General features: G+C 43.8%; 1 protein-coding gene across 1 annotated transcript; it reads left to right on the top strand.

Moving 5' to 3' along the window:
* The first annotated feature begins 201 nt into the window (after positions 1-201).
* On the top strand, positions 202-15,213 carry LOC128307441 (moesin/ezrin/radixin homolog 1). Its single transcript, XM_053045287.1, has 7 exons — positions 202-733; positions 5,190-5,369; positions 12,104-12,378; positions 12,456-12,762; positions 12,842-13,414; positions 14,476-14,688; positions 14,756-15,213. The coding sequence occupies exons 1-7, from the start codon at positions 713-715 to the stop codon at positions 14,918-14,920; spliced, it is 1,734 nt and encodes a 577-aa protein (XP_052901247.1). The 5' UTR covers positions 202-712; the 3' UTR covers positions 14,921-15,213.
* The last annotated feature ends 7,656 nt before the right edge of the window (positions 15,214-22,869 follow it).

Below are 22,869 nucleotides of genomic sequence, written 5' to 3' on the forward strand. Positions count from 1 at the left end.
TGCGCGAAGCACTCTCTCTCTCTCTCTCTTTATGCTTTTGCACATATTTTGGCGGTCCTGCTCGGGTCCTTTGTGAATTTTGTCTGTTATTTTTGCTCTTTCTCTTACACGTTACGCATCTCTCAAACCCGGAGAGCCACACACAATTTGAATGCGTTTTCAAATGTTTCAAACGGTCAAAAACCAGCCATTTGTAAGCGTCGTTTCGTCCTTTCGGGAGCACAGAAGGTTACTTGCGCGCGTAGAAGTTACAGACCGGCGCGGTTCGAGTACCGGCATACGTACACACTAAAAAAAACTACTACTTACCGCTCTCAGTGCAGGAAGTACAATAACAACCTTTTTGTTTGTGGTATAAAGTGCTGTCGTTCCGTTCTGTGTTGACGATCGTTTAACTTTCATGCTAATAAAAAAAAACAACAAGAGTAACAGAGAAGGAGAACATAGCACGAGCGCCTGTGTTGTATTTTTGCGAGTGTGCGGGTGGGAGAGACTGAGCAAAAATAAGTAACACGTTCCCCAAGAAGCTTCATCTTCATCAAAGTTCCCTTCAATCAGCCAAACGTCGTCCAGCAAACAAGCAGCATCATCGATCAGTATTTCCCGTCAGCTTTTCGACCGTTATTATAGTGTAATAAATAGTTGCGAGTGTGTGTGAAGTTTGTGAATCGCAAGTTCTAGCCGAAAAAGTGTTCTATTTTCACCGACGAAAATGGTTGCCAGCGGTAAAATGGTAAGCTTTGATTCCTTGTGCTGCTTTTTTTTTTATGGAACAAGTGTGTGACAAGGACTGGTGCGGCGCTCTTAAAACACGTGCTTATTATTTGAGGTTATGTCTCCTGAAGCTACTTCTTTAAAGCTTGCCCCAACGTATCCTTTGTTCGGAATGATTGGTTTCGTATGTTTCAATTTGAGTTTGTTCTATCCTTCAAGTTCAACCTAACGTGAAATAAAGCGAGCCGGATTCCTTCATTGCAAACACGAACACCGCGACCGGAAAGATCGCGCGATCAAGATGGGAATAGTGGTCCGAGACCAAATAAAATGGCAGCTGTGGTGTGGACGCACCGAATTGATGGCATTTTCGCGCATATATGTGCAAAAATCGTTCGCCCGAACCCTTTCCCGTTTGCGCATCCAGTGCAGTAATGACTTAGCGAGAGCGCGTGAAAAAGATAGCGAGAAAGATGTTAATGGTTGCTATGTGTAAAGAGGAACAGCCACAAATACACAGCGGGCTATGCAGCGCTATATGTACAGCTTTTTGCAGCGGGAGAATTTAAAAAAAAAACTGCAGCCCGGTCTCCGCGGGCGCACATAATTCGAGGTTTTGGCTTGTTCCGACTGAAAAAAAAACCGGTTAAATAATTCCCCCGGCTTAACGGAACGAAAGGAAAATCGGTACGGAAAGGGCGGAAAAAAGTGCTGCAGAAAAGAAGCTACAGACGAAAACTGGATATTTTTTTCCCGCTTACGCATTACAAGATGCCTTTGTGTGGCGTCATTCGTCTAACATCGATTTGTTTTATAACGAAACAAAAAAAAACGGATGCTATAAAATGAGATGCAAGCGAGCGTAAGAGCAAGAATGATGGGAAGAGTTATCTACCGTACGTGACAGACAGACACACACCGGATATATGGTCTAAACATATGGTTGCAAATATTCTTTCAACGACAAATGGCGACCCAACTTGTGATTAAAAACTAAATGCGTGATCTTCAATGGTGAAATGATGCACAAACGCGGCAACATGTCGTTGAATGGCACAATGTTAGACATTGTAGTTTAACGTTTGACCGCACGCAACACATTTATTTGGAAGTAAAAGTCGGAAACCTAATCCACCATCCCATCGTAATAATAAGCGCTTTGGAGGTCGCCCGAATGGCTTTAGAATGGCCGTTAAAGCGACGGTACGAGATCATTCTATCCGCTGAACTGATCCCAGGCGAGGTGGTCGTCCGTGACGTGTACTCTACCGTTGATTGCACAACAATACTCTACACCCGTGCTCACAACAGGGTCAGAACCGGTAACACAAAACCCGGGGGTGGTGTAGTGGTAGCGCGCGCATATGCAGCAGTTGTGTGCGGCACCGCTCATCATAACCTTGGGCCCGTTTTCCTACTCCCTTTCGCGCCGTATGCCCTGGTATGCCCGGAGTGCATGTGGCGGTGTGTGGAGTTCACGTTCTAGGGAGAGAACATAAACCGTCACGACCCGCAGCTAATATCAACGTACTCCGACGGGCGATAAATCATCCAGCCGGTCCGCGCGTATATTTACTGTCTATTACCCCTTCTGCCAGAATACTCGTATGGGGTTTAGTTTTGTTTTCCTCCATTCAAAACTAGTGGTGCACATCTGTAAAAGCCAAATGTTACAATAATATGATCGGTGGTACGATTTTTTTTTTTTTTTTGCAAAGGAGGAAGCCCCTACAGGGTCGGGCGGGGAACCAAAGTTTTCTCCCCCTCTCCAAAACGAGACCTGCTCAAAACTGGATTAACGTAAACGTCGCACCCGACATAGAAGCGACCCCCATATAGTTTGGGTGTGTAAATCATTGCAATATCACCGCGCTCTGCGCTCACCCTTGCAAAATAATAAAAAAAAACATCGCCGAGAGACGATTGTTTATTCTTTGCAAAGCAGTGAGGGGCGGAAGGAAAAATCAATTCATTAATCTTTCCACATGGACGGTACCGAAAATCGGGTGCTATTCGATCGCGGGCCACAAATGGACATTTGCTGTGCTAATCTGGTCATTAAAACTCCTTCCAATGAAAACAGTGCGTGTACTACCAGCAGGAGGACTCACCCGCGTAAAACGGGTCAAAAGGAACGGTAGCAAAGTTCCTCTCCCGGGGCAGGTTACGACACAACATGGAGAGAAGGAGTCATGTTTCCTCCAAAATCGCGTGTGTCTGCTATGGACGTAATTGGATTCACTCGTAATCTCTGTACGGCTGGCGAATACGGTACTCTGGTACCCAGCACAAGTTGACGATCGATTACTCGTCGGCCCAACAGGGAAAGCGTCGTAAAGGTGTGGTACAGTTCGTTCTATTTAGCCCTTCTGTCTTACGAATAGATGGGGATATCCCGTTGGCTGATGTTGCGAAGTAGAGGTCAAAAAGGAAAGCAATTCTCCCACCCTGCCCGGATGTGTGCCAAGGAAGATTACCGTCATCGATTAATTCAATGCGAAGCTTAAAACGTGTTCTTCGCGAAGACTGTCTCGTTGGAAATTCTACGCAAAACCCCTCACTCTAATCTATCAGCTTTAACCGGCTAACCCACCGGGAAAGACGTCGCCTGTTCGTGTCCTAGTTACTGCTGAATGCAGAACACGTACCGCGCATGCTGACCCCGGATGTGTTTTTGTGACCCGCAATGCGCTGACACGTGCACTGAACCAAGAATGTTGGACGCTGCGCGTGGATACTGTGGAATCGATAATTGATCGCCTTATTTTGCACACTAGAAATACCAAACCGCTTTCAATGATGGGTACGTTTTGATACAACCTCGAAAAGCTGGAAGCATCATCTGAAGCGCAGAATCCCAAAATTACTGGTCCGATAACTCTGGTTGTTGCAAATTCGGATTTTACCAGTAGAACAGTCTCGTTTGTAATCAGAGACGTTCAAAATTTATTACTCGTCTTTTCTCGATTGCAACAGGAATAGGGCGCGATCCTCGGAATGCAGCCCTTTTTATTGCCTTGCTGGTGGCGCCCTCTCCCGTCATTTGTTTCAAGCTCCGATCCTCCAGATGAGCAGGTTGTGTCAAAACCTTTGACACTGGTGTTAAACTTCCCCGAGATACGATGAATCAATCTCGCTACGGCGAAGCACGTGGATTGCTCACTACGCATCCAATCTACACACTAGTACTCAACGATTTTACAACTGACAGAGTTTTATAGCCCCGTATCTGTTTACTACAACCCACAACCGCTTTTTATAGTAAATCGTAACGTAAACGCTTAGAAAAACCATATCAGAATTCTTGGAAGCGGCGTCAGATATGGTTATGAACACATTAACCTTCTCACTTTCCGGTATATCGTGTGGAATTCCGATCTGACATGCGGGGCAGTCATCGATAAACAAGTATCTGTAATCGTAACGTATAGTCGGTAACGTACTCAGCAGAAGACGCGTTACAAGGAACATATTATGGCACAGACACTGATGCTGATGCTAAGCTTATGTAATCCTGTCCCAGCAACAACCGGTATTAGACAGCAGTTTCAATGAATTGGAATTTACGTTGATGTTTGGGTAATGTACTTCAAGCGACAAAAGTCTTCTAAATGGTGTGCAATCAACCAACAACCAAGCACACAAGTGTATCATCCGCCGGAACACATATTTGTCCCATTAGTTCACCAAGTGATTACAGTGGGAAATAAGGAAGATTAGAAGGCAAAAAAAAGGGAACTGATAAAGACTTGCAACTACAATGATTGGGCGCCCACTCAACACCCGCAACTGTAGTGAGAGGGGGTGTAGTGGTGTGAACCCCAGATAGTTCTTATCTTGCAGTACTTTACGCCTTGTCCCCTTGCGTCAGATTGTGGTGTGTTGCGCAACTCCGTTTCTAATTTATCGGCAAAACGGGGATAGGGAGGAGGCGCACACCGGCGTGTGACAGATATAGGGGGTTGGGCGTGTAATGTGTCGGGAGTTGATTTTATGAGGCACTAGTTTATGGTTTTATAGCACCGTAGACACAATTCTTCCATCTCTTAACCTCTGATTTGTCTTTGGGCTGAAAACAAAAAGGGGGAATGTCATTTTTGCGGCCAATTTCGCTAGTATGGTCAGCAATCACAACTTCCCCGCTCTCGCCACTCTTCGTGCCATCCGTGTCTTGTTGTGTGATGAACGTACACGTCGGTTGGGTAATTTGTTGCAGGCTGTTTGGACGTGCTTTGGACCACTCATTATCTCTGGACGTGCTTCAGATACTTGTGTCTTTTTTTGCGGCATGGCATGGGTTGTTGGGTCGACCAAAAGTGTGGATGTTGGATGCTGTCGTGAAGGATGAAAGTGTGCCGCATTTAGGATTCTTATAATGTAAAATGGCAGCAGTAATTTCTAGCATTAGAAAGAGAAAAAAATTACCTCATTAACATGTTGTCTTTCTCTCTCTTTCGTCCTCTTTCTTCCCACAGATGAACGTGCGCGTCACGACGATGGACGCGGAGCTGGAGTTCGCGATCCAGCAGGGCACCACAGGCAAGCAGCTGTTCGACCAGGTCGTGAAGACGATCGGTCTGCGCGAGGTGTGGTTCTTTGGACTACAGTACACAGACTCGAAGGGCGATAACACGTGGATTAAGCTGTACAAAAAGGTACGTTTCCTACCTCAACACTTTCCTCTGTGTTGAGTGTGATTATCGCTAGGAAATTCATGTTTCCCCATTATCTTGAAGGCGGGGAAACTCTACCTTCTTATCCGGTAGTGCTGAAACGCGATTGAATGATCGATTCTTGGGATTGCCTCTGCTTGATTATTTGCCGGTTTAATCGCCCATCGAACCTGTACCCCCTTTTGATTCTTCCAACAAACTCTCCAACCTCCCTCCTTCGCTTAGCGAATCGATACATCTGTTTTGCAATTTATTTTCACCGCGTCGCTGCCCTTGGGCGTTAAAAATGATAAAACGGAATTAAAGAAGGAACGGCGAATAGCAAGGATTGCTTATTTGCTTAATTGGTGATGACTAAAGGCCAACGTTCATCTAAAAGGGGTCTACCAGCGTTAATGAGATCATCGTGCAGCGTGCAACAAACAAAAAAAGCTTATCTGAGCACAATATTTGACATTGTTGCTCAAGGTGCTTGTAGTTACAGCTAATGCAGCAAAGATGCTATTTTGGGCCTTAGTTTGAACGTAGATTGCATTTGTTCCTCCATAAACTAGCAACGAAGAACAGCGCGCCCACCATAAGCAAAGTGTGAATAGATTTGGAGTAGATATGTTGCTGCTAGTGCGGACATCTCGCTCTGATAAACAGTGTGCTTATATTTGTTCTCACTTTACCGTACCATGCGCGGAAAAATCTGTGATTCTTTTGGCCGCCCAGCCGGAAAATGTCATCTGCAAGCATATGAAAAAGATTGGTAAGATCATCAAGCGCAACATTGAGCAGCATCAGCATCGTCTGCTGAGTTCCAGCCTCACCAGCAGTAGTAACGGTAGCAGCAGTATGAACGGTTCAAAAATCGGTGGACAGCGGTCATCCATGTCCGCATCGTCCAACACCCTCGACGGGGATTCGGATTCTGATGAGGACGATCTGGTAAGATTGTAAAGGTGGGAGACTGGGAGCGAAAGATACAGAGCAGGATGGAACAAAAGTGATACCGTGTGTGGAGCGGAAGCGGAGAAGAAATGTTCAATTTCCCGCACTTCGCGTTTGGGGTGAGTTTAACTACGATTTCTAACATCAAACAGATTTCGTAAGCAAACAAGCGGTGGCTGCTGCAGTACGCAACACTTTGAACCATCGCCAATTGTTTGTTGGGCTGTTTGCCAAATATGCATTTAGGTGTAGTGCGGCCGAGCAAGCCAAACTCCACCCCCGGGAGAGTCAGAGCACCGGCAATACCGTGTAAATATTTTCTGTTCTACCCACCGAACGTTTCAATAATAATCGCCGGGGCCATATGGAATTCATTTTACCGCTTGCCACTCCGTACGACGGTTGTTTGTGTTTTCTCAAACCCTGTGGTCCTGTGAGCAGCTTGTGACTTGTTTGCGTCATTAGGGGAAAAGATCGTATGAAGCACACACCGAAAGGAGAAATAATGTGCAATATTCTGGCAATGTTCGCCGAATAGCAGAAGCAAAACTCACACAACATCCTGCGCGGGAAGGCAAACGGTAAAACTCGTCGTCTGGAACAGAAATTGGATGCATTGAGGAAACTTTTGAGTAATCCGGCGTCGCCACTGGGTATATTGCAACCGCCTTTTAGAAGTAAGCTGTTAACGAATGCATATTAATTAACGTTATAGATTAGCGTTGGGTCACAAGAACTATTACTGCATAATTAGACCGGAACTTCATTCCTCAAATAATGATATCAGTGCATATATGTAGGAATGAATTCTTTATTGGTTCCACGTGTCCTTCGACTGCCGTTTGCTATAAAAAATTATAGCAGGCACCCACTTAACATTTTTCGTACAGCTATGGAGCAACCTGGAACGGCAGGTTGAGCGAATTATACGAACGAGATAAAGTATGGAAGACAAAAGAATCGAAAGATCTCTACCGTTCGTTCAGTTCTTTATAAAGAACGAACTGATACGCAAATGATTTACCGAATTCTTCTACAGATTATTGCAAGATTTCTTCGAATAGTTTGGTCTTGTGTTGCAATTTAATTCGCATTTCTGCTAATATCGAACATTAACGAACATTCTTCTGATGAAGAAAAGAATTCGAACATCATCATCACGTTCCTTCAGCCAATAAGTCTGTATTAAATATATTGTCTTCGCTAGTGTTGATCATCAATTAAGCACGGGTCGAGTGCTACAGCAATGTAGCCTTTAGCTTGATGTCTTAGACGTCTAAGCTCAGGAGCCACAGAACTAAGATAAGTAATTACGGTCGTCATCCTTTTCTGCTTAACCTACCGCATGAACGATGTCTATCAGCGTGTTTACCATACAGATGAATGTTATTCACAACATCTTGCGTTTTACTCGTGTTGATGATCACGTGTTTGCACGTTTTACATTTCATGCGAGCAAAAGAGTTATTTCTTGCGAACCATCGTGATTCAACCATCTCCAAGTAACCCGGATACCGTCATTTACTATTCGTGGACTTTTTCCATATGAAGCGGCAACAGGAGCAAAGGAGAACAGTCACCATTTATATGCATTTGCTCGGCGCTCTGTCGGTACCAGTGGTACCAACTCCACAACAGTCTTGCGAAGAGTTCCCGAACAGTGCGTAACCAACGCTTATACTAATGCTACTACGCACAGCGTTTCTCTTTCTGACCTGGACCTGACGCGCTCAACACGATATCGTCATCAGCTTCCACTATCCCCTCCTTCCAGTTTTTTTGTTTTGTTTTTATTAGCCAGATGATGCTGGCGAGTTTCTTTCTCTAATACTGGTTTTTACTACTTTTAGCTGCAGAGAAGAAATGACGCAATACGTTTGGAACACACTGCTGGTCACACACCATAAGATGACAGACATGCTTAGAGTGGAGCGCATACGAGTCATCCAGTGCTATGTCAAGAACCCTGACGAGCGCAATATACGCAAGCCTATGATGCAACGTGATAGAAGCGCGAGAAGCGACTATATACATGCCATAAAACTAAACGAAGTGTCATTGGTTAACGGAAGTGAACATTATAGCAAAAGTGTTTGGAGAATTTACTTCCTTAAACAATGCACCACACGAATTCCTCCGAGATTACTGTTTGAGGTATACATTTGTTGCAAGGTTGTAACCATCGAGAACAAGATCTGGCGCAAGAGAATAATTAAATAGCAATCGCAGATATATAATAGCTATGTTTATTATGCAAGCACCTGTTATGATGGATTGCAATTGGATTTTGATACAGCTGAAGAAGGCGAAAAAGAGATAGCGACATGTTTTTGTATCCGTCACCGTAACGCAGTGTGACTGAAACACGCGGAGGTCTCTAGTACCACTTTGCTGGGCCAGCTATTCAATTCAACACTGTACAACTTGTAGCTGGTCGTCGATCGTCCTTCTTTAGTGCTATATACACGTTTCGCGAAGGTACTATGTAGCGCGGTTTTTTTTTTTTGCGTTCCTTTCAGTTCGAACAAACACTAGGAATGTGCAAGGCACTAGGCACGACACATACGCCTGAGAAAAAAAACTCAAAGTGGAGTATTTTTTTTTTTCAACTCGCTCGATAAGAAAAGGGTACGAGTCAAGATAATGGAACACTGTGTGTGTCTCGTTGCCAAGGGTCGTTTATAGGCGATGAAATGCCGCGTTTTCTGTGATACATTGAATGGCAGTGGAATAACACATTACATTGCAACGCACGATTCGTGTCCCTTTCGTTTGAGGGAACCCACAGCCCGTCCCGTGGTTCTTTACCGAACGGCGCAGGGTCAAAGGTGCACAACGTCTAGGAGGCATCATTAATATGAAGTTTACGTACGGTGCAGACAAAAAAATAAATTGTACATTTAGGTCTCTCCACACTGTCATCTGTGTTGTCTGCCCCATCGCCATGGGTCTTTGACTTGAGCGTTAATTGTGTTAATTAACATTTAGCGAACAAGCACTATGTATAGCGCAGTTTGTAGCAGTATTAACTTCTTGGTCAGCGTCATTTGTGCTATGCCTAAAATGCTGTCCATGGGATCCGCTGTGTGATGCCAGATCCTAACCTTGCATGGAAGACCATGAAGCACCAACGAATCTCAACAACTCTTGCAAACACGTGACACACGACGCGCTCTTGCTTCATTCTTTTTCGATGCTCGTTGCAAATTACTGCCAAACGCATTAGCACCACCATCAACGGTTTTGTCGTTCTGGCTGGCAAACAAACAAAAAACAAACAAATACTTTACTCCAACACATGATATGCCCATGATTTTGGCTGGCACACATTTACGCAGCGCAACTATCCCCCCGTGCCGAAAAGTAACTCCCAAAACGGAACCGCACCGTTAGGGTGTTGTGTGTTAATCAACGCGCAGCCGTAATTCACCAGTACGAAATGAACATATACACACACGGGTTTTTTTGCAGCACATTAGCGTTATCAACATTATCGTTATCGTCGTAATTAGCTGCGCTAACAGCACGAGCACTATTGCGCTGCTGCGGAAGGGGGGGAAAGAAAAAACAAACTGCGAATTGTGTATGTGTTTCAAGGCGTCCCTTTTCCATCCATTAGCTGCTGCTGCTGCAAGGCATTCTTCCCGTCTCCGTTTCCGCGTGTTCTCGACGTCTCTCACGGCGTGTTCGTGCAGCAGCAGCAGCAGTGGACCCGATTCATCCTATATATTTGCAAAACCCCATTCTGTCCCAGCATGCCGGGCACATTTTCCCATAAGCCCCACCGGAGAAGGGCCCGTGTTAGCGTATGATGATTATGGGTTGCGCCAAGGTTTAAAGCCCTCACTTTTTGCTAATTGCAACGGATCGTCGTCTATGACAGTTGTAATTACCAAAGAAGATTGAGGTGGTAACACATATGGTCAACAAAATGTGTGTTGCTTCTTCGGTTGCATTTGGTGTGATATAACAGGTGGGCTGATAATTGTTTGGCCTAACGCATTTATCGCACTAGAAGATTTTTATCCATATCAAATTTCGTTTGTACCAACCTTCAAACGAATTCTGTCCAAATTTGACAGCACTGGGGCCATAACCTAATGAGATAGAGCATTTTGTGTGACGCAACTTTTGTGTTTTGAGTGATCATGGAAAAGAAGGAATTTCGCGTGATGATAACATATTAGTTTTTGAAGGGGAAACATATAGTTAAAGCCAAAAATTGGCTTGATGAAGAGTCTTTGGACATTGCTCTACAAAAATCAACCATCAGATATTGGTATGCTAAATTTAAAAGTGGTAAAATGAGCACTGAAGATGGTGAACACAGTGGACGCCCAAAAGAGGTGGTTACTGACGAAAACATTAAAAAAAATCACAAAATTATTAAGAACACCCATAATGTGAAGCTGATCGAGATAGCTGACACCCTAAAGATGTCTAAGGAACGTGTTGGACATATCGTTCGCGAGTATTTGGATATGAGATAGCTCTGTGCAAAATGGCTGCCGCGCGAGCTCACATTTGACCAAAAACAACAACGATTTGATGATTCGGTGCAGTGTTTGGAGCTGTTTGAGCGAAATTAATCCGAGTTTTTGCGTCAATATGTTACTGTGGATGAGTGTTGGCTTCTCCACTTCACTCCAAAGTCCAATAGACAGTCATCTAAGTGGACAGGACGCGATGAACTTGCTCCAAAGCGGGGGAAAACGCAACAATCAGCTGGCAAGGTTACTCAGTTTTTTGGGATTCGCAAGGAATAATCTTTATCGACTATCTCGAGAAAGTAAAGACCATTAACAGCGACAACTAAATCAAATTATTGGAGCGTTTGAAGGACGAAATCGCCAAAAAACGGCCGCATTTGAAGAAAAAAAAAGTTTTGTTTCGTCAAGACAATGCACCGTGCCACAAATCGGTGAAAACAATGGCAGAAATTAATGTATTAGGCCACGAAATGCTTCGCCACCCACCGTATTTCGTAGATCTGCCTCCCAGTGACTAACTCTATTTCTCAGACTCCAAAAGGATGTCCTCTGAGAAGAAATTTCGTCGGATAAAGAGCTGTTCGCCGAAATTGAGGCCTTTTTTGGGGCAAAGGACAAATGCTACTACAAAAAGGGTATCGAAAAATTTAAAGACCGCTAAAATCAGTGTATCGCCCTTGAAGGGACGTATGTTGAATACAAAAAAATAATTTGGCCAAAAAAAAGTGTTTTACTATCATAGGCCAAACAATTATCAGCCCACTTGTTACTAATTTTATCGCTTTATGTCGGTGATTTAAACAGCTTAGTTTTATTCGGCCCGATAGTTCAACAGGCACAACAGGTTTGTAATTTAGCATTTTTCCGGTTACTTGTCAGATTTTGTTAAAATTGTTTCGTGTCAAGTGGTTCCAATGTTCTTCTACTCTGAATCTCCTTTCGCTCTTACAAAGAAACATCGTCTTCTTCCACGTGCATCACAAAAGCGTTATAGTTTCATACATTTACGTTTCTTTATATTCCGCATGCTGCATGTCTGACTTTCTATTTACCTACAACGCCTTCGCCTCCGTGTGTGTGTTTGTGTTTATATATAAACGAGAATAGACCGGATCTACGCCGTTTTCCAAATGGGTAACATACGCCGCTACGAATATTTTACTCCAGTTCTTATATTCGATTGTTCGAAAACCGACAAAAGACGACCAAAAGATAAAGCGTCCCGTAAAAAAGGTTTCAATATAACCGGCTGACTGGTTTTCTTACGTTTGCGCCTTCCTTCGCACGCAGGTGATGAGCCAGGATGTGCAGAAAGGTGACCCGCTGCTGTTTAAATTTCGTGCCAAATTCTACCCGGAAGACGTAGCCGAGGAACTGATCCAAGACATCACGCTGCGCCTGTTCTACCTGCAGGTGAAGAATGCGATCCTTTCGGATGAGATCTACTGCCCACCGGAAACGTCCGTGCTGCTCGCGTCGTACGCCGTCCAGGCGCGCCATGGCGACTACAACAAGGGCACCCACGTGCCCGGCTTCCTGGCCAAGGATCGTCTGCTCCCGCAACGGTAAACCCCCGGCCGACGCATTGGATGTTGGTATTTCGTTGCGCAACAATTAACCGCTCTCCCTTTTTTTCCAACAGAGTTATCGATCAGCACAAAATGTCCAAGGATGAGTGGGAAAATTCTATCACGACCTGGTGGCAGGAGCACCGCGGCCTGCTGCGCGAGGACGCAATGATGGAATATTTGAAGATTGCGCAAGATCTGGAAATGTACGGCGTAAACTATTTCGAGATTCGCAACAAGAAGGGCACGGAGCTGTGGCTCGGCGTCGATGCACTCGGTCTCAACATCTACGAAAAGGAGGATCGTCTGACGCCGAAGATTGGTTTCCCGTGGTCGGAAATCCGCAACATCTCGTTTAACGATCGCAAATTCATCATCAAGGTACACGGCTCTGCTCCGACTCTTACAAATGCATTTGCCAACTCATGGTGCGCTTTTGGTGTTGTCTCCAATTTTACAGCCGATCGATAAGAAGGCGCCAGATTTCGTGTTTTTCGCGCCGCGTGTTCGAATCAACAAGCGCATCCTGGCACTGTGCATGGGCAACCACGAGCTGTACATGCGCCGCCGCAAACCGGACACGATCGACGTGCAGCAGATGAAGGCGCAGGCCCGCGACGAGAAAAACGCCAAGCAGCAGGAGCGCGAAAAGCTGCAGCTAGCGCTGGCGGCACGCGAGCGTGCCGAGAAGAAGCAACAGGAGTACGAGGACCGGCTACGCTCGATGCAGGAGGAGATGGAGCGCAAGCAGGCGAACTTGAGCGAGGCGCAGGACACGATCCGTCGGCTGCAGGAGCAGCTGAATCAGGTGCAGGCGGCCAAGGAGGAGCTCGAGCAGCGCCAGAACGAACTGCACGAGATGATGCAGCGCCTGGAGGAGACCAAGAACATGGAGGCGACCGAACGGGCCAAGCTGGAGGAGGAGATCCGCATTAAGCAGTTCGAGATGCAGAAGATCCAGGAGGAGGTTACGCTCAAAGATTCGGAAACGAAACGCCTGCACGAGGAGGTCGAGGAAGCGATACGGAAACAGGTAGCCAAGTGCAGTGTATGTATCGCTCCCTTCCCTTCCCATCTCCATCTTTTTTCTCTCTATCTCACGCTGTAACATGCGTGTGCGTGCGTGTGTGTGTGTGTTTTCTCACTCTCTCGTTCTATCCTTCTTACAACTTCGTCTCACACGTCTCATCTTGAGCATTTTTCTAACCAAGCAATCAATCACATTCCATCGAAGCGAAACCAATCACTAGAGCCCCATGTGCGTGTGTAATATGACTGTTTTGCAGTGACATTCCTATTTCATTTCACAACACTTCATTTTTGCACTGTAACAACCAGCGACACTCTATTACACACATCCACATAGAAGCAGTGACGCCTTCAGCATGATATTGCGTACACATGATACTGAAGTAGAACTTTTCAACTATAGCAAATCGTTGTTTTACAACACACGCCAAATTACATCCACTCATCAAATGGCACATGCACACATATACATACACGCAAGCACATTAGTGCGCGAAATTGGATTTCGATTGGATTGATTGTAAACGGTTAAAGCGGAAAAAGGTTTGTGTGTAGCCAAATAGCCAAATTATTATTCAACCACACACCCACACACGGATCTGATCGGCAGCTGAAAAATGGCTGTTATTTAATAAACCGGTTGAATCAAGCAAATTGCTTCTGAAAAGGGCCAGCAAGATTAAATTTTAATCCAATTACGTTTTTAAAACAAATTTACTAGCTGTGTTCGCGCTGGCTATTTGAAGTGAGACAATGAGAGAGGAAACAACACAGAGAAAAAAGAATGGAAACTTGGAAAAGGGAAGGAAGTGTATCAGTGTTGCTAATTGCAGCATGTGTAAAATTGCAAACAAACAAAATATCGCCAAAATATGCACTGTTTACAGTTGCGCACCGCAAGTGGTAAATAGGTAGCACAACAGGTGTATGTGGTGGGGAGTAAATTTTCGTTCCCATTAATAAGTTCACAGTTGCTGCCATTTAGTCCGTTTAGTGTTACTAAGCAATTCAATTCTTCTGCTCTTTTCGTGTGTCGGTTGGGTGTGTTTTTTTTTTCTCTACCAGAACGAGGCAGCTGCTGCGTTGCAGGCCGCCACCACTACCCCGAAACACCATCATGTGGAGGAGGAGGAAGAGAACGAGGAGGAACTGATCAATGGCGAGAACGGTACGCAGGACTTCTCTAAAGACTTCGACACCGACGAGCACATTAAGGATCCGGTAGAGGAGAGACGCACGCTTGCCGAGCGTAACGAGCGCCTGCAGGACCAGCTGAAGGTAAGCCCCAGGCGGCGCGCCCTCCTTTTAGAGTTGGAAACTCACCTTACATTACTGCTTATTTTAGGCCCTTAAGCAAGACCTCGCCCTGTCGCGTGACGACACGATGGAGACGCCGAACGATAAGATCCATCGGGAGAATGTGCGTCAAGGACGGGACAAGTACAAGACGTTGCGTGAAATCCGCAAGGGCAACACCAAGCGCCGCGTGGACCAGTTCGAGAACATGTAAAAACGCGTGATGGGATGTGTTCGTGCGCAGAGGGTCGGGCTGCAACGCCGGTCTTCGGATTAACACCCACAAAGCAGAGGACGAATTAAACAACAACAAAAAAACAAACAAACAAACAACAAACAATACTATCTACTAAAGCAGAAGATGTGAAAAGAACGCTCTATATCGGAAGAGGTTGTAGGAAAGATTTATAACCCGCTCATATGATAAAAAAAAATACTGTACACAGCACCACCCCGAAAAGAAAAGAAATACCCCCAACATCCTTTAATCCAACTTAAAGTTATAATTATCACACATATACATACAACTTTAATTGTACTATTTTGGTCCTCTTCCCCCCTGTTATTCCTTTGTTTTTTTCTTCTTTGACGTGGTGGTGCGGTCTTGCGCTAGTAAGGGGGGCGTAGTACCACCGCCCAAAAAATAACAACACAACACAAAATAGTGCAGAAGCATACCAGAACACAACAATTTACACTAAGCAGGAGGGACTCCCTTTTCCCGAAGGGCGCCACACACAGATACGGAGCGAAAGTAGGCAATCGTTAGGTTACATATTACTATACAATAGGATGGACAACAGTGTCACGGTATTTGTGACCATACGCCAGCATCAGCAGTTGTGTATGACTTAATTAATTTTGTTTGCTTGCTTCTTACCTTCCCCAACAATATCGTCCTTCATCGCCACCATCCGTGTGCTTGGTTCGAGCCGATCCAGCGGGAGGGAGGGAGGTAGGGGGGGGGGGGGGGAGGGGATTAGCATCGTGGATCTCCCCGTGGCCACCGTGACCGGTTTGTGCGGTCCTTCCCATCCTTTTTGGGGGGTGAAAATAGCACGCGCCTTTTTTTGTGTATATGACACGACCGGGGTCTGTTTTGTTACACACTGTTTCGATTGTTTATATATTATATTTGTAATCATATACAAAACACATACACACACACACCCCAGACACAGTGGATTTAAGTAAACGGTAATCAGCTTAAGATTGCGCATGGAAGGGTATTTTGTGCTTCTTTTGTTTTGTTTGCCTGAGAGAATACCCATCATCGGCCTTATATACAAAAGAATATATTGGTATGGTAGGGTTTTTGCTGCTACTGCCTCTCGGGAAAACAAATGGGCAGTAAACTGTGTAACACACTTTCATTGTCCCTCCCCATCAGATGGCAATGGAGGCGGGGGGGGGGCTTTCTGATCCGTTTGGGGTAGGGGGAACGGTATGAAAAAGAAAACAGAAAGAAGTAGTAGTTATAGCATTAAGATTGAGAATGAGAGACAGATGTAGCAAACAAAGGTATTCGAGTTTCTCTTCATTCTGTTTCATTTTTATCCAATCGGCACACAAAAAGAAATCATCTATTCAGAAAAAGAGTGGTATGAAATGCTGCCGGCACATGGCGCCTACATTCCGGCCAGGCCGTGCGGGGGAAACGGACGGACAAAGGTTATATTTAATTACGGTCAAGTAGGCATTGTTAGAATGCAAAGGTAAAACGAAAACAGCAGCAGCATATATATATGAGGTCGTTTGGTTTTGGGGGGTTGGGAAGATATGGAACAGGCGACGAAGGAAACGGAATGGATCTTTAGCCGTGTCGCTGCGTTGTGTTTTTCTGATCAGGCCTTCGGTTTAATCTAATATAATAACCCCGTTTTTTGCTCTTTCATCCAAAACACCTTTTTTTGTTTCGTTTCGTCAATGTAATCCGTGTTATTATGATTAGTATTTTCATGTGTTTTTTTTTTCTTTTAAATAATATTCGAGTGAATGAACGCGTAGTAGTGAGGAAGCGTATAAAATAATAGCAATCTACTTGAAACTTCTTGCCGCCGAAAAGGAAAGCCTCGGTACCGTGCAAAATAAGCTACAAGTGCATGTTTAGAAAAGACATTGATTATGTTTTTGGTTTATGTTTCTTTCATGAATTCTTTTGGTACTTTTGTGCAAGTTTTGTTAACTGGGACGCACACAATGTTGTCCCTCCTTTCCCCATATGCAAAACCATCAATCCGTGTCCTCATGAAATAAATCGAATTAAATCGACGAATATGACATAAAGAGCAAACAAACACAAAATCAATAAAAACCTCTCAATCGCGTCACGTACACCACTGGACAAAACAAACAGGAATTGAACATTGAAAAGGTTATCATGGAAATTTTGCGTAAACCGAGCGAAGGTGACACGCGCGAACGAAAACATGGAAAAAGGAAAAATAGAAGAAGAAATTGGAAAAAGAAGAATGGCGAGGGGGAGGTCGTGATGGTTTCTTCCCGCAAGAGACAATCCAGAAGAATCTTCTCGCAGTTTTTTTTACGGTCCATTACAGTTGCCTAGATATGGAACGCGTGCAGCACACCCTTCCAAAACGGTTGTTATATACATAGAAATATATTATTGTATTAAAAGAAGCAAAAAAAGAAGAAAACTGTTGTCGGAAAATGAGTGCAAGTGAAACCAACACCGCATGTTGATGATTTTTTTTTTTGATGAAATGATGAAAATGAAGATGAAATACTAGAGAGGTAGAGAGAAAGAGAGAGGGAGAGAGAGAGAGAGAGAGAGAGAGAGAGAAGAGAGAGAGAGAGAGAGAGAGAGAGAGAGAGAGAGAGAGAGAGAGAGAGAGAGAGAGAGGTGTATAGGGAAGGTGGTAGACTTAACGGGTTAAGAAAATTGAATCAAAACGCAAAAAAATGAAATAAAACCATAGAGGATAGATACAAACAAGAGCTAATTCTCCAAAGAATGTCCTACAAACACACACGCCCGGATTTGCAGTACGACCGCAGCCTATGTAACGTGGTTATTGTGTATGCGCGTGTTGCTCCAAGGTATTAGCAATTCGATTCAGTAGCCAGCGAAGGATAACATACGTGCAAAATGAGCAGTGTATTCGGTTTTTTGTTCTTCCTTTTGTTCAATTTCGTTGATTGTCCTAATTGTTATGCTAGGTTTTGCAAGATACGGAAATAAGGAAGGAAGATGGGTGATACAGGAACAGATCACAATCGACTTTGTGCGACACTGAAAAAGCAACAAGCAACAGGGAAAGGGGCTTATCATGAATATCGAAACTAACGCTGCTTGATGAATAGACAGAAAAGCGTTGTTCTTTACAATGTTGTAAATAAGAAATAGAAAACAAGGTCTGCCGCCGGAAACGCCTACAGTGCAACCGGAGAGAATGCCAAGCAAACGATGGAAATTGGAAGTACGGCTGTAACCAATGTGGAATTAATTATGCCACCTGCAAATGGCTTCCGTATACTTTCTTGTAGTGCAAGGAAAACGGGCGAAATTGTGTAGTATAGTATTAGTTAAGTGTTATCGTTTACTTCCTTAGCTGAATGGGTAGTGTTTTAGTTCTATTCTCATATCATAAACGCTAACCAATCAAATGATTTGCACTAAAACAGCACTGGATAAAGCATTTTTTCCAATTTTTGGTGCGTAATTGGACATGATAAACCCTAAATTATTGCTTTTTTCCTAACTTGTCTCAAGTAAGGAGTTTAGCACTTAAAACATACAACGAAGCGACAAAAAATGCCCCTTAACTTTATGATTGACACAGGGTGAATAGCAAAGTAGGTGATTAACTATTACTCGGTTAAGTGAGTTACATATTTAAAACTTGATACTATTGTCCGGTTTACAAACTCCAAACTTGAAGTTGAAACCCGGTTAAACACATGCCGTTTAAATACCGGTTGTATCAGAAGTAGGGTTAAAATACTTCACCCTCAACCAATTTCCATCTTTCATCAAGCGGCAATTATTTGATAGTATTTAGTTCCGCCCAGGAATACGCTACACCGCGCAAGTTCATGAAGAAATGCTTTTAAGCGTGCCAGAGAAGCTAGTACAGCATTGATAGCCAATAAGCTCTCACCAAGATGCGATCCAAATTGATCTAGTGAAATGACGTTTGAATTGTTGCAGATGTGCGACGAGACAAATCTTTTGATTTAGCGCTGTTGCAGCGCTCCACAAAACAAACATTAGACATTTATTATATTCACTTTTTACTTCCATTTTTACGTTTTTGTAATACTGGGTTTGTTCATTGGTTTTACATTTCTCTCATGTTGGCGTATTGTTTGTGTTCGTTTTTCGTTCTTTCGTATTTTATATTATCTTGTGTTTTCTATCTTGTGTGTGGGGCTTATGTGCATTTCGGTAGGTATTTTATGAATTCTTCATGTTTTTTTTTCGTATTTTTATATCTTATTTTGTGTTTCATTATATCTAACTAAAACGTTTATTGTGTACTTGTTTGGTTTGTGGATTATTTTATTTCTTTTATTTATTTTCAGTTCCAACATTTAGCTACCAGTGCAATTGCTGTAAAGTTGCAGCGACAGATACGACATGTTTATAGGAAGCGATATCGCATTGAATATCTTGCAACCCAGTTTGTCATAACCCCGCAAGTGCATTGTTCATCGTGACCGGGAGGCATAACCTCCAACTCACACAACACGCAAAAGACTTATTCTCTCTCAGCCTAAGCGAACCATAAAACAGCAGCGATTTAGATACATTTACACATGTATACAAGATATTGAACCATATTTATCAAGCTAAGCTAAAAAGCAAAGGTGATCCTTTGTCCAGGATAGCGGGGACGCTTAGTGAAGTGATACAACGAAAAGGACTTACAGTCTCGGAGCTTGTGAAGCTCTCAGATGGGATGCTGGAGTACAGATCGGGGGAACTCGTGAATATTTCTGACTTCGTTCAAATAAAGAAATACAAAACACCATTTATAAAAGCCGCAAAGGAAAAAAAGCAAACGAAAACTTTATGAATATTCAGCCATTATTTATTTTTATCACACTTCGCACACTTCGATCGGATGGAAATTTTATCCCGAAAATCGCAAAAAGTAACAGGAGCGAAGAACACGCGTGGAGGTAACATAATATTAATATTGTAATATTAATTAATTTTAATAATTAAATAATATTGTAATATTAATAATAATATTATATTAATTTTCAAACCAACTTCTGCACGTTTATCAGCCGTGATCGAACACTTCGATCGGACGAAATTCCATACAAAACCAGCTGTTTTCAGATTTCCCTAACCAGGAGAACATGTATTTCAAGAGGTGACAGTTACAGCTTGAGATAAATTTACATCTGCAGCTTGGGACAAATTTGCCCATCACTATTGCCATCAGTGGAGGATCAATCCCCTTGGAGGCCCAGGGCGGAATTATAGTTGGGGCCTCTAATTTCAAAAACGATGGAGGGAGGGAAGGGGAACATTGAGGGGACTTGAAATGAGACAAGTCGAAAAGCGCAGTAAGCAGTGGAGGATCAATCCCCTTGGAGGCCCAGGGCGGAATTATAAATGGGGCCTCTTATTTTTAAAAAAGATGAATTGGGGGGCATTGAGACCCTTGAAATGAGGAAATGCTAAAGGCGCAGTAAGAAGGGGCTCCTGAACTCACTTTGAATCATCCCACGGGTAATTCGCGGTCAAATTTCGCCAGGGGCCTCTTGTGGCCGGCGGATACGAAATTCCATACAAAACGGGCTGTTTTCAGATTTCCTACACCAAGAGAGCATCCAAAACAGGAGGTAACATTTATTCCCCTCCAGCGTGCATATAGCTGAACCGCTCTCGCGTGTTATCATTGCGCGTGATAGAACAGCTTCCCCTACGTTGGCCATTATTGCAGGGTTTTTGGGGACTTTTTTGACATGTTCAGCGTGATGTTGTTTGGCTCGTTTGGTATCTCATATAATTGACTCGTTCAGCAAGTTATCTTTGGCAGCAAAAACATTTGACGGTCACTCGATAGCTCTACCGAACTTGTCAACGTCTAGCATAGCATAGTATAGCTTTTCCCGACCAAAACAGCACCGAGTACGGCTTGTGAATGCAGACGACGCCAACCCTGCATTGCTTTAAGGGGAAAATCGCCTCTCTCAATCGCGCGGTAGTGAGCTTGGATGTAGCATCGACAGCTGATCTCGCTCACACCATTCGAGCGATTCGATCGCCATGTTTGGCTTTGGGTAGCGTGTATGAGATCTGTATCCACATTTTACTCAGGCGAGTGGAACTGTGTGGTCCTCGGTACGATCGTCTTGTGTGGTTTTGTGTTGCGCGTGTGTGGACAACACCCACGTTTTGCTTACGCGAGTAGTGCTGTTTGCTGTACGGTACGTTCCCCATGTGTGGCTATGTGTAGCGTGTGTATGGACGACTGAGATAATATCCACATTTTACTCGGGCGAGTGGAACTGTGTGGTCCTCGGTACGATCGACCTGTGTGGTTTTGTGTTGCGCGTGTGTGGGCAACACCCACGTTTTGCTCACGCGAGTAGTGCTATTTACTGTACGGTACGTTTCCCCTGTGTGTGTATGGACAACTGAGATAATCAACAGCGGGATTGTTTGGTTCTAGTTTGAGCACGAATCGTTGCGATATAATTATTACAAAGTTTGTGAAAAATAATGTATTTTTTTATATAACATAAGAAGAAGCACTGACATAAGAAGAAACAAAAAAGCAACTTCCGAACAAATATATCGCCTGCGTTAGTAGAAGTTTTTTTGCACGGTCATGTAAACATTTAAAAGCATCACAATTAGCATCACAAAGCATCACAAGTTGGATAAATGAAGTACATTTTGTTGAAATGGAAGCATAAATGCCGAAACACACCCTGTCCACTATAGCACAAATAGGAAGGAATGCGAAAAATTACCACATTCATCAAACATACGAACAAAACATAAAACAAAATTACTTTGTTGTAAAGGCAAGAGTGTAATAAAAAAACCGAAAAAACAAACAAATGATACAAAACTGATAATACTAACAGCAATGCAAATTAATTATTGTCTTTCGACTCTTAAATTCGCGATTTTCATTTCGCAACAAGCAGCATCCGAAAGTATTTTTATTGATAACACAATATGTAAGTATAATTATTTGGGTGTATTATTTAATAAACGTGGTTAATTTTGAATGAAAGTATGTTTTTCAAGCGGTGACACCTTCAGCGTGGAATAAATTTGCCCATCTCTATTGCATCGCATACTATCAAACCCGTGAGGCGATCGCTAGTGTAAACTAGGCGTGGCATAAATTTCCCCATCCGTATTGCATTGCATACCATCAAACCCGTGAGAGCGATCGCTAGGGTAAGGAAGGTGCATGAAACGGCATCCTCGCCCAAACTTTTCATCGGCTGCTACGAAATTCCATACAAAACCAGCCGTTTTCAGATTCGCGACACCAAGAGAGCATCCAAAACAAGAGGTAACATGTTGTCACTGCAGCGTGCCTATAGCTGAGCCGCTCTCGCGTGTTATCATTGCGCGTGAGAGAGGAGTTTCCCCTACGTTGGATATTTTTGCAGGGTTTTTGGGGACTTTTATGACATGTTCAGCGTGATGTTGTTTGGCTCGTTTGGTATCTCATATAATTGACTCATTCAGCAAGTTATTTTTGGCAGCAACAACATTTGACGGTCACTCGATAGCTCTACCGAATTTGTCTACGCATATTATAGCTTAGCTTAGCTGTTCCCGACCAAAACAACACCGAGTACGGCTTGTGAATACAGACGACGCCAACCCTGCATCGCTTTAAGGGGAAAATCCCCTCTCTCATTCGCGCGGTAGTGAGCTTGGATGTAGCATCGACAGCTGATCTCGCTCACACCATTCGAGCGATTCGATCGCCATGTTTGGCTTTGGGTAGCGTGTATGAGATCTGTATCCACATTTTACTCAGGCGAGTGGAACTGTGTGGTCCTCGGTACGATCGTCTTGTGTGGTTTTGTGTTGCGCGTGTGTGGACAACACCCACGTTTTGCTTACGCGAGTAGTGCTGTTTGCTGTACGGTACGTTCCCCATGTGTGGCTATGTGTAGCGTGTGTATGGACGACTGAGATAATATCCACAT

This window comes from Anopheles moucheti, chromosome X (assembly GCF_943734755.1).
Source record: "Anopheles moucheti chromosome X, idAnoMoucSN_F20_07, whole genome shotgun sequence".
In the NCBI taxonomy this organism is placed as follows: domain Eukaryota; kingdom Metazoa; phylum Arthropoda; class Insecta; order Diptera; family Culicidae; genus Anopheles; species Anopheles moucheti.